Genomic DNA, 25,055 nt, shown 5'->3' with positions numbered 1-25,055 from the left:
ACAGGCGAACAAAACAATGGGATGAGAGGCCCTCCCCCGGAGGACCGGAATGCGTGGTTAACCACCTATCCCCCGGCAGGGCCTTCACAAAGCCCACTTCCCGCGGAGGAACCTAGGGGGCAGCCTCGAGAGGTGAGAGGTCCTGACCTCGAAACCACACCGCTCCAAACCCCCCAGGCCCCCGTGGGGGCACATAGACAGCTGCCGGCACCCGGTCCCCTATACCAGGATACAGGCCGGGTGCAGACACGGTCACAGAGAAGAGGGGACGCCCACAGGGATCCACCGCCCCTCTACCGGGGAACTATCCCTCTGGACCCCTCAAGGATTGTGGCGCCAGAACAGGCCCCGAGGTCATCACCTGACCTTGGGAGGCCTTTGGCCGCCTCAACACCGGGACAGGTTGAACAGTCCATACCTATGGAGCGAAATCCTGTCTCACCTACATCCCGACGACTCGAGGTGTTAGATCACGGGGCATTCCCCGGACCCTCCAACGAGGATCTGGGAGTGGTGCTGGAACCCCCTAGGAACACCCCCATGGAGATTGACGTGCAAAATGGGGACCTAGTGGAACACCCCGCTCATGGCCTGTGGGCAATACTCACCTTTACAACCACGTCTTTGTCAACGACGGAAAAGTGGGAGACGTATCTCACAGGAAAAGGTGGTACTCCATACAGAAACCTCCGAAAGGACGTGATGGAGGCCAGAATACCATACAACCTGGATGCTGGTATACCTGTGGTGACTCCCTGCCTGGGAATCCTCCCGGGTGCCTCCAAAATAGTCCACCTGGCTCTTAGGGAATCCACGCTACAACTTAGAACCCTCAAAGACCAGGAGAAGGCTAAAATGGAGCGGGACATAAGGAAAGCACTGCTCGCACGGTCCTCTTTCGAGGGGACCGGAGCGCCAGGTAACCCCTACAGACTGGCGATCATGATGAAATGGGGTAGATTCAAGGTCCAAGGCTTGAGGAAGACATGGATGCAAGAGGCCATACTGGCCGCCATTTATTCCCTCAGAAACACACACAACATGTTCATTCGGTTGTTGGTGAACGATGGGGACTTCGAGGCAGTCTCGGCTCTGGTACGGGCCAGAGAGGCTGCCGAGGCTTCAGAGGCTGGATCCGTCAGGTCAACGGGCCGAAACAGCCAAAGAAGCAGCGCCGGTGCGGAGTCCCGATCTGGGGGCTCTGCTCCAGGCACCCCAAACCGCTCCTTCTCCGTCACGCGGAGAGAGCAGAACCAAAACCAAACCCCAAGGGGTAGACAAGCTACTAGAGGGACCCCTAGGGTGCGGTTCAACCCGCCACCACAGGCCCCTCGCCCGCTTGAACCCCCAGGGATTCTAGTTCGGAACTCCCCCCGTGTCGAGGAGGAGGAAGAGAGCGAGGAAGACTCAGACCCGGACTACGAGCCGGAGGACGAGGAATCCCAGTCTAGGGCATCCTCAAGGGCCTCTTCGGTCTCTGAGTCAGAGTCCAGGTCAGGCTCTCGTTCCAGGTCCAGGGAAAGGCAAATGTACCCTCGGGGCCCGCCTCCCAGAGCTAGGAACAAGAACGCCAAAGCCCGGCTACTGAGGCCTCTAAAAGTGGAATCTCCACTGAAAGGCAAGCTCTTCCAAACCCGCAGTGGACTTAGCTGGACCACGGGTATCGAAGGTGTCCCGGCTGGGGACGAAGGAGAGCTTAGGGGCAACGAGTCAGGACAAATGTGCGAAGGATACCCTGTCGAGTGGGAAACCGCCAGAGCACTGGCGCGATCACCCTCGGCGGAGAGAGTCCTCTGGCAACATGGCCTGACCGGGTCCTTCAAGGATGCTTACCTGCACGCGGGTTATGAAGCGATGCGGGAACAGGTCATACTGAGGGATCAGGCAATGGCAGAGCCTGCAAGGAGGTTTGTACATTATAACAACACCCCCTCGGATCCCGGTATAACCATGAGGGAAGATTTCTCCCCATACCAAGCCAGGCGGGAATATTAATTTCCTTCCAGATTGGCACCCACCCCAATAACAAGCAGCACCAGAATGGGTGCTTCGTTTCGCCCGGAAGGGAACCGGCTCTCGGGCCAAGGCCACCTTTCAGGGGAAGAATCATACGTTAGCGACCTCCTTAGCAAGGCGCAGTTGATGAAGAATTTGACCACGGCGAGAGACCCGGGTGAGACGCAAGCAAACTACTTGCGGAGAACAATCCCTCTATTTGAGGGGTCTATACTCTATCACGATCCAGAGGCAGCCCGCATACTGGGCCATGTCAGCTCAATGGACGTGAGAATTCCCGGGGTGAACCCTGGAGAGAGGATGGTGGAAGAATTAGCCACCCTGGTAGCGGAGGGGGAATTGAACTTGGCTGTTGCAGCCGATAAAATCTCCTGCTCCGTGCCTATCAACCAAGCTACCCTCCTGCTGGAGAAGTTGTTCTCTAAAATCCCAGGAGGACTAAACCTGGCCGTGGGCTGTGCCCACTGGACACAGGCGCAGCTACGGACTGAATGTATGAAGTACGATCAGACCAAGGCGCTGCTCTCATTGAAGAAAAAACATGGGAATCAAAAAGGGTCAGAGCAACCCAAGCCGCAAGGCAAGAAGGCCCCGAGGAAAGAAACCCAGCCTAAGGCTGAGACAACCGAGGCCAAGGATTCAAAAAACGGGGAGCGGGGAGCCACCAAGAAGGCTCCCCCGAAAAAGGCTCCGGCGCAGAAACAGGCAGGGAAGGGGGGACCGAAGGTCCCAACATTCCTGCCTGCAGAAGAATGGGCCGCCCTCCCACAGGAGGAGAAGGAGGCACGGATAGCTCTGAGAGCGGCGGCAAGAGCCGCGCGCGAGGCTCAAGAACAGGAGAAGGAACAGTGACCGAGCCTCCCTCAGCTATCATACACCTGACAATAGACCCCACCAAACGACCCCTGTTGAACGCTATAGCAAGCAAGACAAGGGAGTCAGATGGGAAACTTTTGTGTCAGTTAGGGACAGACCAGTATCGTTTAGATACCGGGGCTGAAATAACACTGCACACAGGTATTCCCATTACGGGATCCATGGAGGTGGAACTAGGTGATGGCTCAATCACCACTATGGGGACGGGGGACAAGCATGGAATACACGGGGTCGTTGGCCCCGTATATGCAGAACCCTTGATAGCCCCCAAAGACCTGATCATGATCAACCTGGAGGAAATAACTTCAGATGACTATGAGAAGGAATTCCTTTTCCCCGGTCTTGATACCCCAGAGCCACCTAAGAACGTATGTATTAAATATAGCCTTAAATACATGCGTCCCATAGATGTGGCAAAGGAGATTGAAAAGATTGTGGAAGCGTCAGACGGCCAACAGAAAGACCGAATCAGAGGAATTCTTAAGAGAGGCCGTCATGCGACGCATAAGAATGACGCTGGCAGGGTCGACCCCAAGTATACATATACTATTAGGGGTCGAGTGCCAGACAGACAGCCCCAGCACCGAGTAGACCCTCGGTGCAAAGCCGAGCTTACAGCTACCATTGATGAGCTGGAGCAAGGCGGGCAACTGAAGAGACTGGACTCCGCCCTCACCAACACACCTATCCTAGGGGTTCCAAAACCAGGTGGGGAAGGATGGAGACTAGTACATAATCTCATTGCCCTGAACGCGAGGTCGACCTCGGATACCAGGTCAATGTTCAACATTGCGCAGACAACCAGGAACTTGCCAAATAAACGGTTCAAGTCCTGTCTGGATCTGAAGAATGGCTTCTGGTGTGTGCCAATAGACGAACTGTCCACCCAAAAAACTGCGTTCACCTGGAACGGAGTCTCCTATGGCTGGACCGTTTTACCACAGGGCTTTAAATCTAGCCCCTCGCACTTTCAGAGTGTCGTTGAGGACATCCTGAAAGGCCTGGATGTCACGGTATATGTGGACGACATTTACTGGACAAATGAGACTGAAGACGAGCACCTTGACCTGCTAGACCAGGTGGTCACCCGCCTGGCATCCTCAGGGCTCAAGATTGGCCTCAAGAAATGCGAAATCGCAAAATACTCTTTGAGGTACCTGGGTTTCAACATAACTGACACTGGGAAATCGGTCAGCAAAGAGTACCTAGAACAAATCGCTGCCCTTCCCCAGCCTACCTTGTTGGCTCACCTGGATCATGCCCTGGGAAAGTGTGGTCACATAATGAACCACGTCCCGGGGTACGCTGCCAAGGCAGCACCCCTACATAGACTCAAGGGAAAGGCACTTCAGGGTAAGAACCCCCGCAACCGGAACATACCGATAGCGGACGCCAAACCCCACTGGTCTATATTCCAAACCCATGTGCTGGAACATTGCACCGATTTGGAGAAAAGAGACCCCGGGAAGCACTTGGAGGTTTTCCCTTGCCTGGAAGGTGAGGGAATAACTCTCAGGTGCATGAACCGTTTGGGCAAAGCCCCATGTCTCTTTTTGTCCATGCAATTCTCCAGCCCAGAGCAGAGATATCCCGACCAAGAGCGAATTCTCTGCGGAGTATTCAAGTTCTTGAACGGACTGAAAGACCTCGCTCAAGACCGAGACGTGATAGTCACCACGGAGTACCCCGCACTGCAGTGCGCATCCAAGGGGACTATCTCAGGGTCACGAGCCATGTCGCAGAGGTGGGGACACTGGGCCGGAATGCTTACTGACCCTCGGGTTAAGTTTATAACCACCGGCACCAAATGTCCCATCGAAGCAAAACCTAAGCCCCAGGCCCCCGTGGAGGAACCCCCCTGGGTCCTGTACACTGATGGGAGCCAGCAGAAGGCCGACGGCGACCGGGCCAAATGGGCATTTGTCCTTAAACACAAGGACAAGACCGTGAAATCATCCTCAGGATGGATTGACGGTTCGGCCCAGATGGCCGAGGTGACTGCCATACTAGAGGGAATTATCACAGCTAGGGGTAAACACATCCACAAGCTGTTGATCGTGACCGATAGTGACTACTGCTACCAAGGTGGGGCTGAGAACCTAGAGTTCTGGGAAGCTAAAGGCTATGAGACAAGCTCAGGCCACCCCATGGCTCATGGTGAACTCTGGGCTCTCATAGTAGAGCAATCCAAAAACATGAGGCTCTCGTGGAAATGGATTAAGAGCCATACGGATGGAGAAGGCATCCACTTCACCGGGAACCGGGAGGTGGATGCCCTGGCCCAGCGCAGACAGCTGGCCAACGCAGTTGGGCTGAAACGCCTGCGCCTAGCCCTGCCGATGGCGTGGGGCAAAGGCAAGGTGGTGGAAGTGCCCGAAGACGAGGCCGACCACATAGTCCGGACGATTCATGTGGGTCTCGGTCACGTGGGCAGCCAAAGGCTACTCAAGTACCTGCGGACGCAGGATTTGCTGATCCCAAAAGCTAGGCAAAGAGCTATCACGGTGCGTAAGGCATGTGAACGCTGTGCCCTAGTCAGGGGCACAAAACCGGAATTTGTACCTCCAGGGCAAATTGCGGTGCCCATAGCGGGCACGAATTTTTCTGCCGATGTGTTTGGGCCTATGTCCCAGACAACGCGGAAAGGACACAAACACGGGCTGGTTATCGCTGATAACGGGCCTGGTGCCATAAGGGTGTATCCTATCAAGACACCTACCGCGGCGATCATTTGCCACTGTATATCCCAATTCCTACGGGAAGAGAACGGGGTACAGTCTCTGCGAATGGACAATGCGACTTATTTTACGCACACTAGCGTTAAGTCTTTGCTGGAGGATGAGGGTATTCAGGTGGAATACTCAGTTCCGTACCATGCTAAGACTAACGGAGTTGCGGAGAGGGCTGTTCGCTCAGTGAAGGAACAGATAATTAAAGAGGGCATGGAGAGCTCTTGGGATGAGCCTTCTCCTCTTCTCAAAATTCACCAATCGGTCAACCTTGGGAGAGAGGAGAAGAGATGTGTGTCCAAAGATAACACGGGTGTCTCTTGTCCTTTCTCCACAGGTGAAGCTGTTTGGGTGCTGAGAAAACCCCTGCCAGGAAACCCCAGCAAGAAGTGTGAATCAAAAGACACCGTTGCTGAGATCCTTGGCCCACATAGGCTTAGGTTGGAGAACTCGGGCATAGTTCATATAGACCAAGTTCGCAAGACCAGGTGAGCACTGAGAAATGGCCGAAGCTTCGGGTAGTACACCCTTAGTTAGGGATGGAGAGGTTGCGCCAGGCATGGGGCAGGTAACTGTTGGTTCTCGTAAGGAGATGCCCTTTGCTTTGGAGTGCGCCAGACAAAAAGTGTTGATCTGTGTAGCGCCAGGACGGTCCCCAGTCTCTGGGGACAGTGGAGTTGGAAAGAGTGCCAGCGCCTGGTTAGGCGTATCCGATGGAGCGGTGAAGTTGGCCAGAGAAGGCTTCATGCCGACGGTGAGGTCAGTGGTGCATAATCCGAGCCTAGACATGGCAGAGGATGGATGGTTACCTAAACCAGAGTACGTGGCGGGGCCTGCGGGCCACCCCATTCTCTGGCAAAGGTATGGACACAGTCTGGGGAAGTGCATGCTATGCCTGATCCCAGTGACCAACCTGCTGTGGCAGGGTCCATCTCGCAACCGCCCGCCCCAAGTGCCGCATGATAGCAAGCCTCTCCTTCGCCCTGGTGGCGAGGCCTTTACCTTTGGGCCTAAAGAAGGACCCAGGGGATGTAGAGCGTTGGTATGCCCGGGGTGCTACGTCCTATACGGACCGCGCATTGCTCTGGCTGCCTATCCTGTCATGACCGCTGAAACAGCGGCCAGTTGCTCATGCACATGGCTAGGTTTCGCCCTGGCCAAATGCAAATACCATGAGGGAGTGAAGTTGAACTCAGGTATCCATCTGACCAAGGGCGGTGGTTTCCTGCAAGCCGGTGACGCACCGGTTCGCAAAGGAGCCCACGGCCGTGGAGGTATCACCTTCAAGGGCAGCATGGAGAATCTGGACAGTCTGATGGAAACCTCCCTCGAGCGAACTCTCAGCCTCTCTTTCCCCAGGGCTATGCCCTCCAGGGGATCCAGGTTGTATTCAAACCGTGGTCCAGATACTTTCTGGGTGAAGGACACGGAGGAGCGAGCCAAGCTTTTCCCCAAATATCAGTTGCCTAGCGAAGCTAGCAATATCAAGGGGATGGACCTGCTGCTTGACTGTGCTAGTCTGTTTCGTATGATGCTGGCGGCCAGGGCCCTTCTGGCGATCCCTGGCCTGGTGGCAGTGTCGTTCCAAACAGATATGCCTAAAGATGGCGATACACCTGACTGGTTTACCACAGTCAGCGGGGAGTTAAATGATAAAGGTTTCAGAGAGACCTTATCAATCAAACTCCTGGTGAGGAATGGCCCCGTTGTGACCCGCAAGGGGTCAGGAGGTGAGCCTATCGCTGTGGGGTCTACTATCCGGCCTGCCGGAGGAGGAGAGTACCAATTCGTGGTTTTCTCAATCACTCTGGAGGTGGGGGCTATGCCACATCCCATTAGAGGGATCTCTGTGGACATAACCCCTGGTACCGAGAATCCAGTGGTGGGAGACCCATTAAGGGTCTCACGGATCAAACCACGCAGGGTGCACTTCCAGGGCAGTGCAGGGTTGGGGCCTAAGGGGGATACCCTATGGAAGTTTTTGGCTGGCCTTTCCCTTAAAAAGGAGAGAAGGTCAAAGGATTCCGAGTAATTGATGCTGTTCCACGGCGGGCCCCTAACCTTGTTGCTCTCTCTTTCAGGTAATCCAGCCGGTAAGAGAGAGTGAGAGGGGGGGAAGCCGAGATGGATGCCCGCCTGATCCGTATAGCCCTGTTGGAGGCTCCTGGAATGGGTAGGACAATCACCTTGGCCCGCTCAACGCATCTTGAGGAGTCGAGAGAGGGCCTGATATCCTCGACAGAAGAGGAAACCGTGCAGTCTGGGGAACCAGTAACAGAGCCCGAGGGGATTGCCCCTAGTATGGCTCGCAAGCCCAAGGTTTCCATCACCAACCTAATCACCAGGCACATTATGAAGGGGACCCTTCTGATAATGGCAGTGGTGATGGTGCTGGGATTCGTAAGGGCCCTCAGGTACCCCAAGACTCGCACGGAATGGGAATTCAGAGACCCAACTATCAGAGAGCATGAGGGGGTGCCGGTAGTATACGCACGTATAACCAGCCCTATCCCCTGTGTTCCTGAAAATCTCACTGACCGGTGGTTGGCCTATAATAATTATAAGGCCACAGCACTGGGCAGTAGCCCGCCCGCAGGCGGCTGGGGTGAGCCCCCGGAATGTTCAGAAGCCAGCACGGAACCTGAGTGTTGGGTACTTGAACCTAGACATGGTTGTAACGGTCATATCACATGGCAGGATCTCAGTGACCAAGTAGACGAGGTATCCCAGGGGGCAGAGGGGGCGGTAGTACTGAGAGTCTACCCATCCGACCCTGTCGGTGAGATATCTACAAGCGTCAAACTGGCCAAAGGGATTCAAAAAGTATACCAATGTACCACGGTCACTGCCCGATCTCGCTACAGCAGTGAGAAGGAGTGGGGACTGTGGGAAGACATATCAAATTGCTCCGATGCCTCAGTGGATGGAGCCGAGGCGGTGGAACTAAGGATACATCGCAGAGAGTTAGCCTTGGAAGGGGATATAGACGCTGAAAAAGTGACTTTGCTCACTGTTTGGCCACCGTCCCCTGAGAGGGAACTCCAAGCGCTGCTGAGCTACGTGTCACCACTGAGGAATAATTCCTCTTCCCCGAGAGCAAGGAGGGCTACGCCTGGCTACAAGCCACCACCGGTCACCGACCAAGCGGGTGGCTGTCCCCACAGAATCACTACCAAATGGTTTAAGTGGATTGTGGGGATAACCAAGCCAGGCAAGAAGATGTACTCCTACCCACCCGGCTTGCTGTGGATGAAAAATCGGCCGCTCGCTGGTGGGAAAACTCTATACTACATGGACACTCCGGTGTTATCAGCTGACCAGGTTGGGGCAATAGAGGGTCCATGGGGAACCAAGGTGGTTGATTCATTGCTCACGTGTGTAGCAGCCAAGCTCGACCCCACCGACCTCCCATGGAGGGGACTTACGGTGGAGAAAGTCATCAAACGCCTAGCGAACAAGATGGGGGAACTAATACCCATCTGTCGTGAAGGAAAACGGATGGGGATCCCACGTGACTCCCTAACTGTCCGCACGAATGGGACTATAATCCCTGGTCAATCCTCATGCAGAGTAGACTTCAGAACTATGCTGAGGAGGTTTAGGGTGTTCCCTGACTTGACAGCCTCACAGACCTCGTGGGGTAAATGGGATCATGAAGGGCCTTTAAACAACATAAAAAACTATGCGGGTTTGGGCCTGACGAACGAAGAAGTGAAACTCCTCGATAAGTGCTGGGTTAGACCTGGGAACACAGAGGAGGAAAGGCTGAAGATGTTCCTTCATCAACAGTTTGCGGCCCAAGTTTTGGGATTCCAACTGTATTCATGGCGCCAATTAATCGGGCGGGGTGAAGGGACATCAGGGGCCAACCCTACTCTTTACCCGGGCTCCTTCATGGTCACTCTGGGGGGAAATAACAAAGATCCTCCAGAAGAGACCAGGCCGAACCCTAATATCAATCCGGACAAGACTGAAAGGCCTGTTCGGGAATGGATATTGGATTGGAAGAGGGAAGACCCCCAAAAGCCGTTCTCTAGACTACCAGAAGAGGATCGGAACCAAGGAAAAATCTCTCTTCCTCCACCCCTCATATTAGCGAAGAAAACCGACACTGGTTTTATCCTGCGCTGGGGGTTGGAACCTACGTACAAGGCCACAGGAGCCCAGGTGGGAGCGTATCCTCAGACTACATATGGTATCAGGGGAAAGCAGTATTGTACCTTGGAAGATCAAAGCCAGTGTACAACCCAAGACACTCATCCAGCAACCCATGTGGATGAGGCAACTTCTGCCATGGTGGATATAGCTTCCACCAGAACCATAACCCACGTGACCGAGGGCAATGGTCATGAGGTCGCATGGATCAATTGGGGTCCCCTTAAAAGGGACCAAGCTGCCGAAATAGGTTGTGACGCTAAGAAAATGGTGGCACGATATTATGTCACACGCAATCCTCCTCCCCAGGAGCATGCATGGAACAACATGCACTGGTATGACTCTCCTGTGTTGGAGAAAAAATATGATTCCTGGAGGTGGAGGCCTGTGATAGGAAGACAAGAAAGTGAGTTTGTCAACCCAACAGAGGGAGTAGGGGCACCGGCAATGTTGGTACGTTGCTACCAGGCCTCCCCTACGTCTCCACTAGGACCGAAGCAGGACACCCTAGACTGGGCAGGGCGGACTGAACGGTGTGGACCCCTTGACTCTGTGTCAGCTAGGCTCTTGGACAAGGGGTTTCCTTACTTCTGGCCGCCCGATGCGTACTTACTGAATCGTTGGGGATTTGCCAACGGTCCATTTTGTAACAACAACGGCAAAGGCAATTGCCATTGTTATGGCACCTGTGGACAGGCTGGTTGGGTGGGAGCCCTTTTAGGGCCGTGTGATTCAGTGTTCATGGACTTTGGCACACCATGGGCTCCCCCATCTGATTACCTAGTCACAGGGAGGCCATCATTGAATCCGGGGATCGGATGGACGGCCCGAACATTCTCCATGCAGGCCGTGTACCCCAAAACTCATGCAGTCAACATGACTAATGGTACGTGTCACCCTAACCGATGGCCTGAGGCGGATTACAGGAAAAGGCCTAGGACCGGCTGGGGTGATTTCAAGTCGGCCACATTTCTGTTAACCTCAATAGTAGGTTATGCGGCTATCGACATAGGAGAGTCCGTAAAGGAAGGGACTATAGAGGCGTTCGAAGAAGTCACATCTGTATTTCAGACCTCCTGGAGAGTTGTAGCAGGTGTGCTCAAATGGGCTATCCCTTGTTTGATGTTACTGGGATGGCTTATCGTGTTCTCAGTACTGTACCGCCTGGGCCTCCTAGGGGGCGTGGGCAGAGCTCTCAAGGACATGCTGAAATGGATGTGTGCAAAGAGAGGAGGAGCTCAGAGGGAGGGGCGTCCCCTCCCATGAGGAGGAGCCGTGGCCTGAGGCGCTGCATAAAAGGAGCCCCTCAGGCTAGCTCTTGTCATAACTCCCGTTGGCTGTTATATGGACGTTGCTCAGGCACTTAATATTCTGCGTGAAGAATTTAAACCCATCTACGACCTAGCCATGGCCAGCGAGAGACAAGAGCAGATCATCAGCCTGGATGACATGGACGATGACAATCTTCTTGCCATGGATCCTGAGGAAAATGACTTACTTTCCGAGGGCCAACCGGAGGAGGACCGGAGTGGAGCAACCACTCCGGCTCCAATGGATGAACACTCTGAGCCCTCTGGGCTCGAAGGAGGGGCAGTCTGGAGGGTGGTGATTCCTCCCCCTGCCGATACCCAAGACGACGAGGACGAGGAGGCTGGGATGCCCAGAATGCAGCTGTATAATACTAAAGGTGCTAAAATCGCCGATGACAGCCTGAAAATCCCCCAGGTCTGGGAGGACATCGTGGGCATTCGCAGAGGGCATATGTCCAACAAAGATCCGTTCCTGACACCCAACTGGGAGACCTACGTGCTGCTGAAAACTGTTTCCATCAAGCGGTCGGTGATCTACAGCCGCTTGGTGGGAAACAACTGGCGCTCCATCGTTCCTGTGTGCGTGACCACCTACAGGGTCATGCAAAACAACCTACGCTACCAGTCTGGCGAAGTGTGGGCAACTATCGAGACCCAGGCAGCAGGGCGAAACCGCTTCGGCATCCTGGAAACCATCCTGGGCCCCAGGATGATCCGGGGAAAATGGGAGAAGAATTCCCAGGGGATTCGAGAGGTTACTCGAGACCCCAAAGTGTGGCCATCCGATGATGTTGTGGCTGCACTCGAGAAGAACCATGGTGCCAGAGGGGGTGTTAGGGGCCCCGGAGCACCTGCTCGTGACCCCAAGGGTGTGGCACCCAGGTCCTTCAAGCCATACTACAATGACCGGGACCACCGTGATGCCCGCCGCAAGGGAGACAACCGCCAGGAGAAGCGCAGAGGATCTGTGGGCTCAGACAGACAGCAGTCACCTGGACCCACTGCCACTGCGGATCGCCAAGCCATGCCACCACCGCCAACACCCCAACAACAACCTCTGCAGCAGATGCAAGCTCCGGTGGCACAGCTTGGGCCTCACATGGCCTTTTATCCCATGCAAAACCTGCAACCACTGTACCCTGCACCAGCTCCAGTGCCGGCTCCAGCCCAGGCACCCACCACCCCTGTGACCCCTGCACCAAAGGAGAAGCAAGCAGGGAAGAGGAAGGAGAAACGCAACCACGTTCCTCGCCAGTGAGCTGGTGAAGAAATAATGTTATGGCCCAATATATTCTCCATATGTTAATCAACAAAAAGGGACATACATTTTATTAAGCAGTTAGTGTGCTAGTACTGTAGATACATATATACTGCAAATAGTGTGCTAGTACTGTAGATGCATATATACTGCAAATGTAGAAAAGCTTCCTTTAAGCATAGGCTGTTGATTTCTGATATACCGTATAATGTATGCTGTATTTTTGATATACTGTATGTGCATGCGAGAACTACATATATACGTGGTTTCTTCACTGACATGGGTAAAGGTTAAAAACTGAATGTACTCATAGGTCAGAACATGACATACTGTTTACACTAGCCGCTTCGTTGCCTGCACCTGCGAGGCACGGCCTTGGACTTGGGGTGAAAAAGGGGGGGTTGTAGATGGTGCCAGGCTGTATCATCGACTCCCCGACATTCCTGTACCGCGCTAACGAACCGTTATCTTCTTATTGCCAACATGAGATATCGCTTCCTGAGGGAGTAAAGGGCAACGTGCTGACTTCTAACATGTGAACCGGAGAACTCCCCAAATTCACGTGGACTGGGGAGTTGGTCTGGCCTTGAACTGTCTCCATTGCGAAACATCGTGCATGTTCATGCATGTACGTGCACAAGCGCGTGCCAAATGTGTGTGTGCTAAACTGCTAAACTGAAGCTGTGTGTGTGTAACTCTATTGAGATGTTGTAGCGGAGCACCCTATAAAAGGCTGTGTATCCGTAGCTCTGGGCAGTTCCTGTCTATCTACTTAGAGAGTTTTGACTCTGTTTTTAGTTAAGTACACATACTGTACTTCTTTTTAATTTTCATTGCCAATTATTGTATTGGTGATTTATAATTTGTAACTGTTTTCATTCACTAAAGTTTTATTATTCACTTTTATCTGGTGTTTGTCTGAAGTCATTTTCTAGAGTTACAACTTTTAAGGTTTTGACTTTTTAACTTCCCTTCGGGGAAGTTCCGCTTCCATGGGAAAGAGGTGTTAGCATCTCAGGGCACTCAAAGCGACTTCTGGCTGTTGGAGCTGAGTTAGACTTTTGGTAAGAATCAACAAGTATATTTTCTTAATTTAAAAGTCTTTCACCTTCTCAGTGACTGACACTGCGCGTGCAGGTGTCAGTTGGGTATGCTTGGCAGACAATAAAATACAAATTCCCAACCCTAACCGGACGGACAGTTTGTCCGCAGTGGGCTCTTTTGTATTAAATAAGTCAAGCTGCTTTTCTCCAAAAAACAGTCCCTGGGAGAAAGCTACAAGGTAACAGTTTCACACTTTATATTGTCTTTGTGGTTTTGGCATTCTCCATCCAGACCTATGGTCTACATTTCTCAAGAAAGGTGCAATATTCTTGGTCTATAAAATAAAGTCGCTGTAGATAGTAATAATATTCACCAGTTAAAGAGGGTTTCATAGACAGTTCAGTCTTTATTCAGAGAAAGTTGTATTTGTACAGTAATAGGTGCATATACAGTAATAGTAGGTTTATACAAATGAGAAAGGTTATAACACCTGTTTGTGTTAACTTAAAGGTATAGTGTAGTGTTAGTGACAGTGGTTATTAAAAAGAGATCTGGTAACTTCTTGGGCTTAGGACCTGAGGAGGGTTCCGGGCGGCTTAGAGGAGTGCTTTAAAAGGTGAAAGGGCATTCAGTAACTCCAAGCTCATTACATAAAGCAAAGCCCCACTTCATCATACAAGACTGTCGCACAAAACTAGTGAAAACACACAACGCACAATGTGCTTGTAGATCTGCTTTTTTCACTAGTTTAGTACATTTTATAGATGATAAATACAACACGAAGGGTTTTGGACATACAAGGTTTCCACCCGACAACGACGATATGCTATAAATATAAGGTGCTGGGAGTGAAAATGATAATGTAGGGGTGCCTCGGATTAAAAAATATTTATGGGGTGCCCTGAGACAAAAAAGTTTGGGAACCCCTGCTTTACACCACTGTCTCTTTTCCATGACGCCACACAGGGACACCGAGCCAGGTCAGTCCAAAGCCAAACTAATCACGGTGCTAATCAGAAATATCCACGGCACGCACCATCTGTGAAGTTCAAGGCAGCCGTTGAACACTGAGCAAATTTTGATTGATGGCAGATATTATAGTTATTTGGCTTCGGCGGACTACTTTACTGGCCAATCAAACATTTGCATGGCAGATAATGGAGGTGTGACCGCGATGGTGGAATCGATTATGCAGATCTTTCATGCACGGACAGACTAGACAGACAGAAACATGTAGATCAGGGGTCTTCAACAGGGGGTCCGGGACCCCTAGGGGGTCCTCGGAGTTACAACAGGGGGTCCCCCAAATCTTCCAATCCTTTTTATATTAACAACTAGAACCCTAGAGTCCATATTCTGAGAACTGTAGCCAAAAATAGCAGATCTACAAGCTCACAACGCCTCGCGCTGCGAGGCGTTGTGAGCTTGTAGATCTGCTATTTTCGGCAAAGAGGTTTGGTGTAGAGGGGAAATAGAGCAGACTAAGTACAGAGTGAAAGGTGAAGTTTATTAGGTAGTGACGGCTCAAGTGGTTAAATATCTGAAAACACAAATTGACATGAATCCAAAAATACACTGATGATTGTGCTGTCAAACGATGAAACTATATGGAATCTATGAGAAGGTTGTGGGGGTCTCTGTTTCATCTCTCTCTCAGCTAAGGGGTCCATGGCCCGAAAACGTTGAAGACCCCTGATGTAGATAGATGGGCTGATGATGGAAAAGCATGCCACTTACCATTGTGAAGGTGATTAGACTTGATAATCTTTTCTGAATATTCAGATATGCTTGAACATTCGATCTGCAGACACAAGGATATACAGTCAGCAATGATTACACCATGCACTGAGCCACAAAGGAGGGAAGATGGCTATGGTGGACCCCTTTTGATAGACATGCACAGGGATCAACTCCTTTAGTTGTTTTCTGATCTATTCATGGCCTAATAGTCAGGGGCCTTAGGGTTTTTTCATGCTAATCAGTCTAAAAGCGCCACATTTTGCACAGATGTAACCCATGGCATGCTTTAATGATTTAGCTAGGGCGCCCGAGTCGGCGACCTTCTGAGTCGCCACAGCAGCCAAATCAAGTTGGGCTCCCATCAATTTTCCATACAGGAGGAAAATACCCAGAAAATAAATCTGCTTAAGTAGGATGTGAGGGGTCTAACTAGGGGTTTGTCATGATTCTAACTAGGGGTTTGTCATGATTCTGAATCCATTGCCAGCATTTGTTTTGCACAAAAAACATTCCTTGGGCTAAAAATGGCCCTACAAAACGCCCACAAAACTGAAAAGTGATGACTCATCACTAAACCATCGTTTTATGGGGCCATTTTTAGCCCAAGGAAAGTTTTTTGTGCAAAACAAATGCTTGCAATGGATTCAGAATCATGTCAAACCCTATAGTTAGACCCCTCACATGCTACTTTTCCTCCTGTAGTAGTGTATAAAAAGTCAATGGGAGCCCCACTTGATTTGGCCACTGTGACGACCCCGAAGGTCGCCGACTCGGGCGCCCTAGCTAAATCATTAGAGCATGCCCTGGGCTACATCTGTGCAAAGTTTGGCGCTTTTGGACTGATTAGCACGAAATTACCATTCTATCTCCCTAAGGCCCACGACTACCATGGGCGGATAGAACTTCGCCTCACCAGGTGGGACAGAAACGAGTAGTGGACACAAGAAAACCTAAACCAGACCGGCTTCTCCACCGTGTGGAAAAGCCTGGTGACGCAAGGTTACGCTGATGGTAGCATGGTTGCTTGTAGATCTGTTATTATTCAATTATTTGAAATTTCTTGAAAATTCACATCTAATCCAATTTCAACTGTGACATGTTCAAAATAGGGATGCCAGGTTGATCCCTCCAAAACATATTTTGTATTCATGTCCCTGATTTTTAATCAGAGAAATGGTTTATATTCATAAAAAAGTATTTTCCCCTTTCATAATGTGAGATGAATAACCTTTACAGTATAAGATGGAAGGTCACATTTAATCAAACTGTAAACGTTCCCCTCCTCTCATCCCGGATGCTGCTGTAATGTCTGTTTCGATTACTAGTTCGCTACGTTTCCTGCCTATAAGTATAACAACTATAAATCATGCTGGAATGTGGGCGTGGCTGCTGGCATAACGTATTCACCAGGGACGTGCAGAGAATGTTAGAGAGGCAGGGGCTGAAATTTCGAAAAGGGCCTTTTGGTGAAAATACTGTATAGAAAATACGTGTAGCGCCGCGACGCGTTGTGAGCTTGGAGGTCGGCTATTTTCGGTGCTTGATACCACACTGAACTAAGCATAATCAAGTCAATACTAGAGATGTGGCGTAACAGCATGGATTTCTACACAGAGAGGGCAATTCTTTCAACATAAGATGCTGCATTTAAGTTCAGGAGAGTTTGGACGGGACAATTCTCTTGAATGCTGCCTTCAGTTATGGAATGGAAAGAAGGCATTTGCATTTCTTTCGCAATAGAAAAAAACTGCATTCATGGTCTGGAGAGGGGCAGGGGCTCAAGCCCCCTTTGATGTCTATGTGTGCACATGCCTGGTATTGGCTGTGAATGAATGTCAGAGCAGCGCTCCACAGAGAGGAGCCTGCTGGAGTGTAGAGAAGGAACATTTCTCGAAATATGATTAACCCATTAAAAACGGGAAAGCATCTGTGAAAGAAACATAGCAGATCTACAAGCTCACAGCACGGCAGGAAGTGATGTGCTATGAGCTTGTAAATCTGCTTTTGCAATGAAAAGCAGTAAGTAAAAAGCAACAAGCAACCAAGTAATCAGTCTCGAAAAATATGAATCAAGCATGTCCCAATAATAGCTGGGATGTAAAGTGTTTCTTATCAGTGCCTTCTTTTGTGTGTGTGTGTGTGTGTGTGTGTGTGTGTGTGTGTGTGTGTGTGTGTGTAGGTGTGTGTGTGTGTGTGTGTGTGTGTGTGTGTGTGTGTGTGTGTGTGTGTGTGTGTGTGTGTGTGTGTGTGTGTGAGAGTGAGTGAGAGAGAGAGAGAGAATGCAATTTTGACACAGAATGAGAGTTTGACATTTCCTCTCAAACAGAGCAGCTGCTGTTGAATGATTGCTGCTACATTAAAGATAATTGTTGTGTGTGTGTGTGTGTGTGTGTGTGTGTGTGTGTGTACTTGTACTTGTACTATACCCGTGAACGAGGGCCAAATATAAATTGCACAGTATAGTACAATTTGAGAGGTTTCTGCCCTACAGCGATCATATATGTACGTGCGTGCGTGCGTGCGTGCGTGCGTGCGTGTACGAGTGTCATTCTGTCTGTCTTCGGGACAGGCTCTCACCCCGTACACGTGCTTGGCGCCGGCGTTGGCGGCGAACATGGACAGAATGCCAGTGCCGCTGCCCACGTCCAAGACGATCTTGTCCTTGAACACGTGCTTGTTGTGGTACATGGCGTTCCGGTAGGTCAGCGTCCGCACCTCGTCCTTTAGCATCTCCTGCGCGCGTGCGCGTTCATGTGAATCAGAAATGTCGGTCAGAATAGCTCAGTGGTTCTCAACCTTTTCAGGCCGTGACCCCCAAAATAATCATATTTTAACTGGGGACCCCCCTCTGACGAGCACTAAGAGTTGAGGCATTACATTTTGTATAACATGGTTCTATTGTGAAAATAGCAGGTCTACATGCTCAAGCATGTAGATCTGCTATTTTCACAATATTTCTGCCTCTAATATTTGATAAATAGACCCATCGCTGGTCATCAAATTATTGGCTTAGGAATGCGATAAAAAAAAAAAAAAAATCTCCATGATAATTTATAGAAAACAAGTAATTTTTTGGGTGAACTACTCCTTTAGGCTGTGTTACATAATCCATATACCACAGCATAATATGATGACTTTCTCAGCTTGTGACTACATTCAGAGAACATCGTCAAAGAAGTGTGAACCCTATTGTCCATATTCTGGGGTGAACACTTGGCGAACAAGCTAACAACAGGTAAAACAACACGTCGCAACGTGACATGTCTATTTGGTTAGGGAGAAAAAAAAGAACGAGAGGGCCTATAGAACGAAGCAAATGGGTTTAAGAAACATGCTATTTTAACTATTATGTACTGTATGATAAGTAACGTATGCTAATACAATATAACTCCAAGACGCACACTTCTACATCTGCTATTTTTAACACAAATAAATCGTATCTTCTGTTGGTCCCTGGCACAACAAGTTTTTCAGATGTCAGTCCACGGCCAACATATATCAATTTGGGGGTTCTCTGCAATGTCTGGGAATTCTGGATCAATTAGCAATTGATGAGGCAAATATAGGAGTCGAGACAACATTCAAGGTGGCGATGCTTATGTACACCCAAAAAACTGATTCAACCCCCCTATAAATGTGACACATATAAATTATGTTTGCTTTATTTAATTACTTCATTTCAAGGCATAAGCATATACATTTAATTGATATAACTCAAATATTATTAATAGTGCCAGATGTGATACATTTACATTATGTTGGCTTTATTTAAATGTATTTAATTATAATATATGCAAATGTATTGAATTGATGTAACTGAACAAATATTAATCGTGCTTACCTTAAATATATACATTTACAATATATGCATTTTTATTAAATTGTTCCAACTCAAATGTAATTAATAGTGCTTATACAAAATCTATTCATTTAACATTATGCATTTATATTACATTCATGTAACTCAAATCTTAGTAATGGAATTTAAAAACACATTGAAAATGAGTTCCAATGAAAACTCCCAGAGTCCCATAAACCACGCCTCTCACCAATTTTATTGAGTAGTTTTTAAGGCTGAAATCATTCTGAGAATATTGTTTGAATCCAACTCAATTTTATTAAGTACATTTTACAGATCTGAGAAGGGACTCCAGCCCTTTCCCTTGATTGGTCAAATAAGTTGGTCACATGTTATGCAAAGCATGCTGGGAACAGCATTTTTCTAGGTTTTCAGGGAAATGTTTAAGCTTTCGGGAGCTAAAAATGCTAAATGTATCATATCAATGTGTCTGCCTTGGCAAGATGACTGTCATATGTCAGAATTTGATTTGTCAGTATTTGAGCCTAAACCCTAACCCTAACTGCTAGGCTGCTAGTTTAAGCTTGAGCTCCCTCCCCATGCTAGGCTAAAAAAGAAGAACTCATGGTAACTTTGAGGTTATTGCGTTGGTTTTCTCTTAAATGTTCTGATTATTCAATAATCACTGCTATTGCATATATCCATTATGCATCTGTATGTTGATATTGTAAAACTTGAAACAAATCATCCAGAAGAAAACCTGAAACCGAACTCTTCTTATGTAAATGTAAAAGTATTTTATTTATCTTAGCTTAATTCCATAAAAATGAGTTGAACCAACACATTTACGTTAACATTTGTTTGAGTTGGACAAACGTAAATTAATTAAGTTCATATAATTAACTTGGCTTAAGTTAATGAAAATGAGTTGGACTAATTGAACAACATGCATTGCATTGAATGTAGATTTGACTTGGGACTACATATATCCCATATATAAATTTACTCATATAAAATGGGTGGAAAAGTTTCACACATTTAAAATGTGTTCAACTGAGAGATTATTTTTTTGGGTGTACATGATATCATGGGGGGGAATGCGAACAAGTTTGAGAACTGCTCTAAATCAAATATCTTTGATGGAAAATAGCCAGTTCTACAGTAAGCTCGTAAGACCAGCCGTTTGTGCTGGATGTTCTGCTCCAGAACAGGGAGTCCATAGGGTGCACGTGGTTAAGTACGTATGGAAGAGAGGGACTATAGAAGAGGCAGTATTTAGGCCAAAGGGCAACCGTTAGCAAAAGCGTCTCAAAATAGAACTGTCTTTAAACACGAGGGCCTCTGGGACCTGGTGGCACCCATCTCCCATGTGCACCCCGCCTCACATCCTACTTTCACTGATGTGCTTCCTGTTCCCTCGTTTATCGAGGACAGCCACTCCCCCGTCTGAAGTTACACAGACAGAAACCTGACCCACATGCTAAATATGGACATCATTTAACATGCCCCAACTTTTTTTTTCTCTCCCTCCCTCCCAGTTTCAACCCCTCAGATTATCAAGGTCATTAACTGGGGTAGAGCCTTTCAAGCTTGATTCTGGACTGGTTTCTGGACATGCTTTTTTGGACCACCAGTTGGTCTGGGCTGGAAGAACAAAGACACATTGGGTTCATTCCCGTTATATTTGGTTGTACTTTGAACATTCTGATTGTGTGCCAGAAAACCTCAGGCGTTATTTTTTTCTAGTCCGTTGAATTTCAACACACACAAGGGGATGTCGCCTACAACAAATGCTTACTCAACTAAATAGTCATAAGAATGTGTTCGGATAAACGACTTGTTGATTTAATCAGCAGATGTGCAAAACAGTGTATGTTGCATATAATGATGTAAAGGGAATATTGTCTGATTGGGGACTGCTCCATAGGTTGAACTCCCGTTGGGTCGAACAGCGTCGGCAGGTTAGATAATCACCCGCGTCGGCAGGTTAGGTTAGATAATCACCCGCGTCACGGTTACTGAGGTTAGGGTTAGGTTTAGGCATAGTTTTACTGAGGTTAGGATTAGGGTTAAGGTTAGGTTTTGGTGGTCGGACCAAAGGGTGTTCGACCTAATGACATGTTACCGTCTGATTCCAGCGCAAGCTTCTTTCACAACTCTTAAAGAAGTAGTTCACCCCAACAAAACTGTAGAAGACACAGTATAGGACAACAACCGGACAACCAACCAACCAACCAATCAATCAATCAACCAATAGACCAATCAATCAATCAATCAATCAATCAATCAGCATACCTCATGGATGCCAAAATGCGCATAGGAGTCGAAGTAGTAGTCTCTGGAGGTCATGTCTTCGGGGCTGAGGAACTTGGCTGTCTTGCCTCGCCCGGGGCAGGTGGCGTGGTGGTGGTGGGCTGCCCCGTGGGGCACGTGCGGGGCACATGGTGGCGCTATGTGGTGGGCAGTAGGCACTGGTTTGGGCAAGGAGGAGGGCTGAGCAGACTGATGAGAGCCGCCCGTGGCAGACTGGCGCTGCTGCTGCTGCCGCTTTGAGAGGGGAAAGACAAGAGAGCAGTAGTGGAAGAAGGCCTACTCCCATTTCGGTTACTTAAAGGCCCGCTGACACGCCCCGAAATTATAATAGTATGATACAGTATGTCAAGTGGTCTCTCTGAAAACGGTCTGAAATTGTTTGAAACTCATGTCACAGACAGTGTAATCTGCCCCTCGCTCCCCAACAACAGCTGACCAGTACAGTAAGTAGTCTACAGTCAATTAATTTGATTGGCTTATAATTGCGCATTCCCACAATGACGTCATAAAAATATTAAATCATATTTTAAGATGACTTTTGAAAGTGACAGTACCCCTTTAGGTGACAGTACCCCTTTAAAGAGGCGGTGCCATAGTTTTGTACTTTTTCTAGTTTTCATGTGTCTAGGAGGTTGACAGTACTTTATTAGACCCCCTGGTGTGGTTGATATGAGCAATTATGTATTGCCTTTCTATTTGGGTTTTAGCTGTAGGCTGCCACCTTGTGGGGTCAAACGTGCCGGTCCAAAAACACAGATACTTATTACATCACAGAATCAACCCCTCCCCTAATTACCATTCACCCAACATACGTGGGTGTGGCTAACTTCAGCTGGGTCACCACCCACCATGACAACCACGCATACCAATGAACTGGTGGGTGTGGCCACATAAAAACATAATTTTAACTCTTTCTGTACACTTTTAAAAAAAAGAATCTTCCTCCTATATAATCATAATAGTATAGATAATCATGTTTTATAGGGGAAAAGTAAAAGTAGCAATACTGCAATGTAGAAGCACTCTGTTAAAAGTAAACATCCAGGATTCAAAATCTACTCGAGTGAAAGTACAAAAGTAGAACCAAAAGTAGATAGTAGGCCTACTCATTATGCAGAAGGCCCCATTTTCAAATGTATAAGATGTCTAAAAATCTAAAAATTTGAAAATAGCCAATCTACAAGTAGAAATGGACTGAAGTGGTTACTTTTGTAATAATATTCCAAATCTACAAAGTAACTAAAGTTTTCTAATAATTGTAGTGGAGTAAATGTACAATATTTGCCTTTGAGATGTATAGTGGAGTAGAAGTAAAAGTACAGAAAAAATTGGAGAAGTACCTTAACATTGCTCTTAAGTACAGCACGTGACTTGAGTAAACGTGCTTAAATAGGCCTACTTTACACCACTGGTGGAGGATTGTTAGAGCACGTACAGCTGCAGGAGAGTCAGAAACATGGATGGAGCAGCAATGATGCTCTTTCTTGGATAGCAAACACTGTTAGTGACAGTGGTTCTGGTGACTGGTGGGGACCCCCAGGAGTCCTTGGGGGGAAGGTTCCCTTCGATTTTTTCAAAAATAATTAAAAATCCGAAAATAGCCAATCTACAAGCTCTCTCTGGCTCACAACGCATTACAATGTCACTTAATGTGATCAGGTAGATTTATGCTGAAAATAATTGTAATGTATCCGTTAATTCATGGGCTGGGCTATAAATACATTATTATTAATTGCTTAATAGTAGGCTACATAACACATTGAGGCGGAGGGGTGGGTGGGGGCCGGGGGGGCATAGTAGCCCAAAATGTGCCCTTCTACAAAGTAGCGTACAAACTGTTCAAATCAAATGTAGCTATACGGTGTCCCTTGCCGAAAAGAACAGATCCACCAGCAAACCTCGCGAGTCGCGATGATGAGTCGCATGACTCGCATCGCTGGCAGCCTGTATAGATCTTTCGGCAAGCGACGCTCTAGTGCAGTGCAGTAGCCTAGGTGAGGGGTTAATAACTATAATCAACTCAAAGATCGAGATTCTCAGAGAAGCGCTTTCAGGACCAAGGACAGCGCTCGAAGTCGCGCCAGTGGTCCAACACACACTCACTGATTTTACACCACGGTCATCTTTAATAATATAAATAGTTAAGGACATTTTGAAAGTGGGGGTGTAATATAGCCTATTTTGGGGGGTATGCTTGCGTGCACTGACACTGCATAGCCTACAGCATCAGCAGAATTTAAAACGTGCGGGACAATCGTGGTGGTAAAGGAACTAAATGTACCATCAAATGACATTCGGAGAAAAAGGCAACGTGCCATTCATAGCCACATAATGGTCATTATTACTTGTCTACCGTAGGACCCGGCTGGTGGTATACCGGCCGGCTGCGGGACACAGCCTACACACACCCACACACACGGTTCGGTTCCTTACCTCTGAGCCGTCCGTCTCCGCCATCTTCCTCCGAAGCAGCAAGCAACGCGACGAGTGCCTCAGTCCCATGAGAGGCAACGAGATTTTAAAACAGTAAAAATAATAAAATAGAATATAGATATATTATTTCTCTTAAATTGAAATTAATTAATCTGACTTTTTTTGAAAGTCACTGGCCCATATTGCTCCAGTTTAATTGACATTTATCATTTAACAAGTAGGGTAGTAGTAGGGCTGCTATTACTTCCCAGTTATTATTATTAACCTGCCAAAAAGTTGTTTTGTGGCTTCTCGCAGTGATAGGAGATGTCCAGTAGTAATAATACTCCATCCTGTCATAAACGGTCCAGATGAGACGGCTCGGTCCTCCTGAGGAGTCAATTGCGCGCAAACCGCGTTCCTCCTCCTCACACCAAAACGCTCCCGAGTTTATTCCACCTCTCTGCAACAGTTGACCTCCCTCCTTCCCCCGCCGCCGAAGGTGACAAATAACGGCACACGTGGGCACATGGACAGCTCCACAATCCATCGCATCTTTAGAACATAGCCCCGAGGAACCGAGGAAGGCCAGTGGAGGAGATACATATCTTCTGGATCATGGATGGCAGGAAAGGGTGCGCTGTCCTTCGCGTAAAGCTGGTGCACGTACCTCGTTTACCTGGGGGGAAAGCAAACGGACTCGAGGACTTTAACTACAGACTTGCGTTGCCTTTTGACGCCCATCGTTACTCGTTAGGACCGGCGTGGACTCGCGATTAAATGTATGAAGAGAAACAAGTGTTAAGTCATCTTCTCTGCTACCCACTCACCAGTTGCCTCTTCTTTACACCTACTACTACTCAGGCACGTGCACACATACATGAAAGGGGGCTTGAGCCCCTGCCCTTTTAACAGTCTGTAAAAAGTGCCCAGGCCCTCTCCATGAATGCAGTTGTCACTATATGGCGAAAGAAGTGCCAAATGCCTTCTTTCCATGCCATACTTGAAGGCAGCATTCAAGAGAATTGCCTTGTCCAAACTCTCCTGAACTTGAATGCAGCATCTTAGGTTGAAAGAATTGCCCCCTCTGTTTAGAAATCCATGCTGTATACCACATCTCCTGCATTGCCTTTTTTATGCTTAGTTTAGTGTGGTATCAATTATACTAGTAGGATGGAACGAGGGAGGAACTTAAGTCGATAAGTAACAAAATGCTGCGTATTAGCGTGACTCACTGAATGTTCTGCACGTCCCTGCCTAACTACTACTGTACTAACTTGGCTACCCACTGGTGTTCCTACGGAGGAGACGAGTCACGAGAATACAATTATCTCTCGATCTGTACTCAATTCATACAAGAATTGAGTACTTTACATATGTACACAGTTTAGGAATTTCTATTT

The 25,055-nt window shown here is 48.4% G+C and overlaps 1 protein-coding gene across 2 annotated transcripts in view; it reads right to left on the bottom strand.

The window, feature by feature from the left end:
* LOC308309005 (protein arginine N-methyltransferase 8-B-like) overlaps positions 1-23,742 on the bottom strand; it is a gene marked incomplete at both ends in the record, with an annotated part of 44,122 nt that extends 20,380 nt beyond the window's left edge. Inside the window, 4 exons of one of the 2 annotated variants that reach the window (XM_080754460.1) lie at positions 15,126-15,189; positions 17,706-17,861; positions 21,223-21,462; positions 23,674-23,742. In XM_080754460.1, coding sequence (XP_080610586.1) covers positions 15,126-15,189; positions 17,706-17,861; positions 21,223-21,462; positions 23,674-23,742 — 529 coding nt within the window. The remainder of the gene's footprint in view (positions 1-15,125; positions 15,190-17,705; positions 17,862-21,222; positions 21,463-23,673) is intronic. The other variant, XM_080754461.1, reaches the window with a different exon arrangement.
* Positions 23,743-25,055: the final 1,313 nt, after the last annotated feature.

Source organism: Nannobrachium achirus (assembly GCF_963921795.1).
Source record: "Nannobrachium achirus genome assembly, chromosome: 23".
Lineage (NCBI taxonomy): Eukaryota > Metazoa > Chordata > Actinopteri > Myctophiformes > Myctophidae > Nannobrachium > Nannobrachium achirus.
This window is presented reverse-complemented; position numbering and strand designations above follow the sequence as displayed.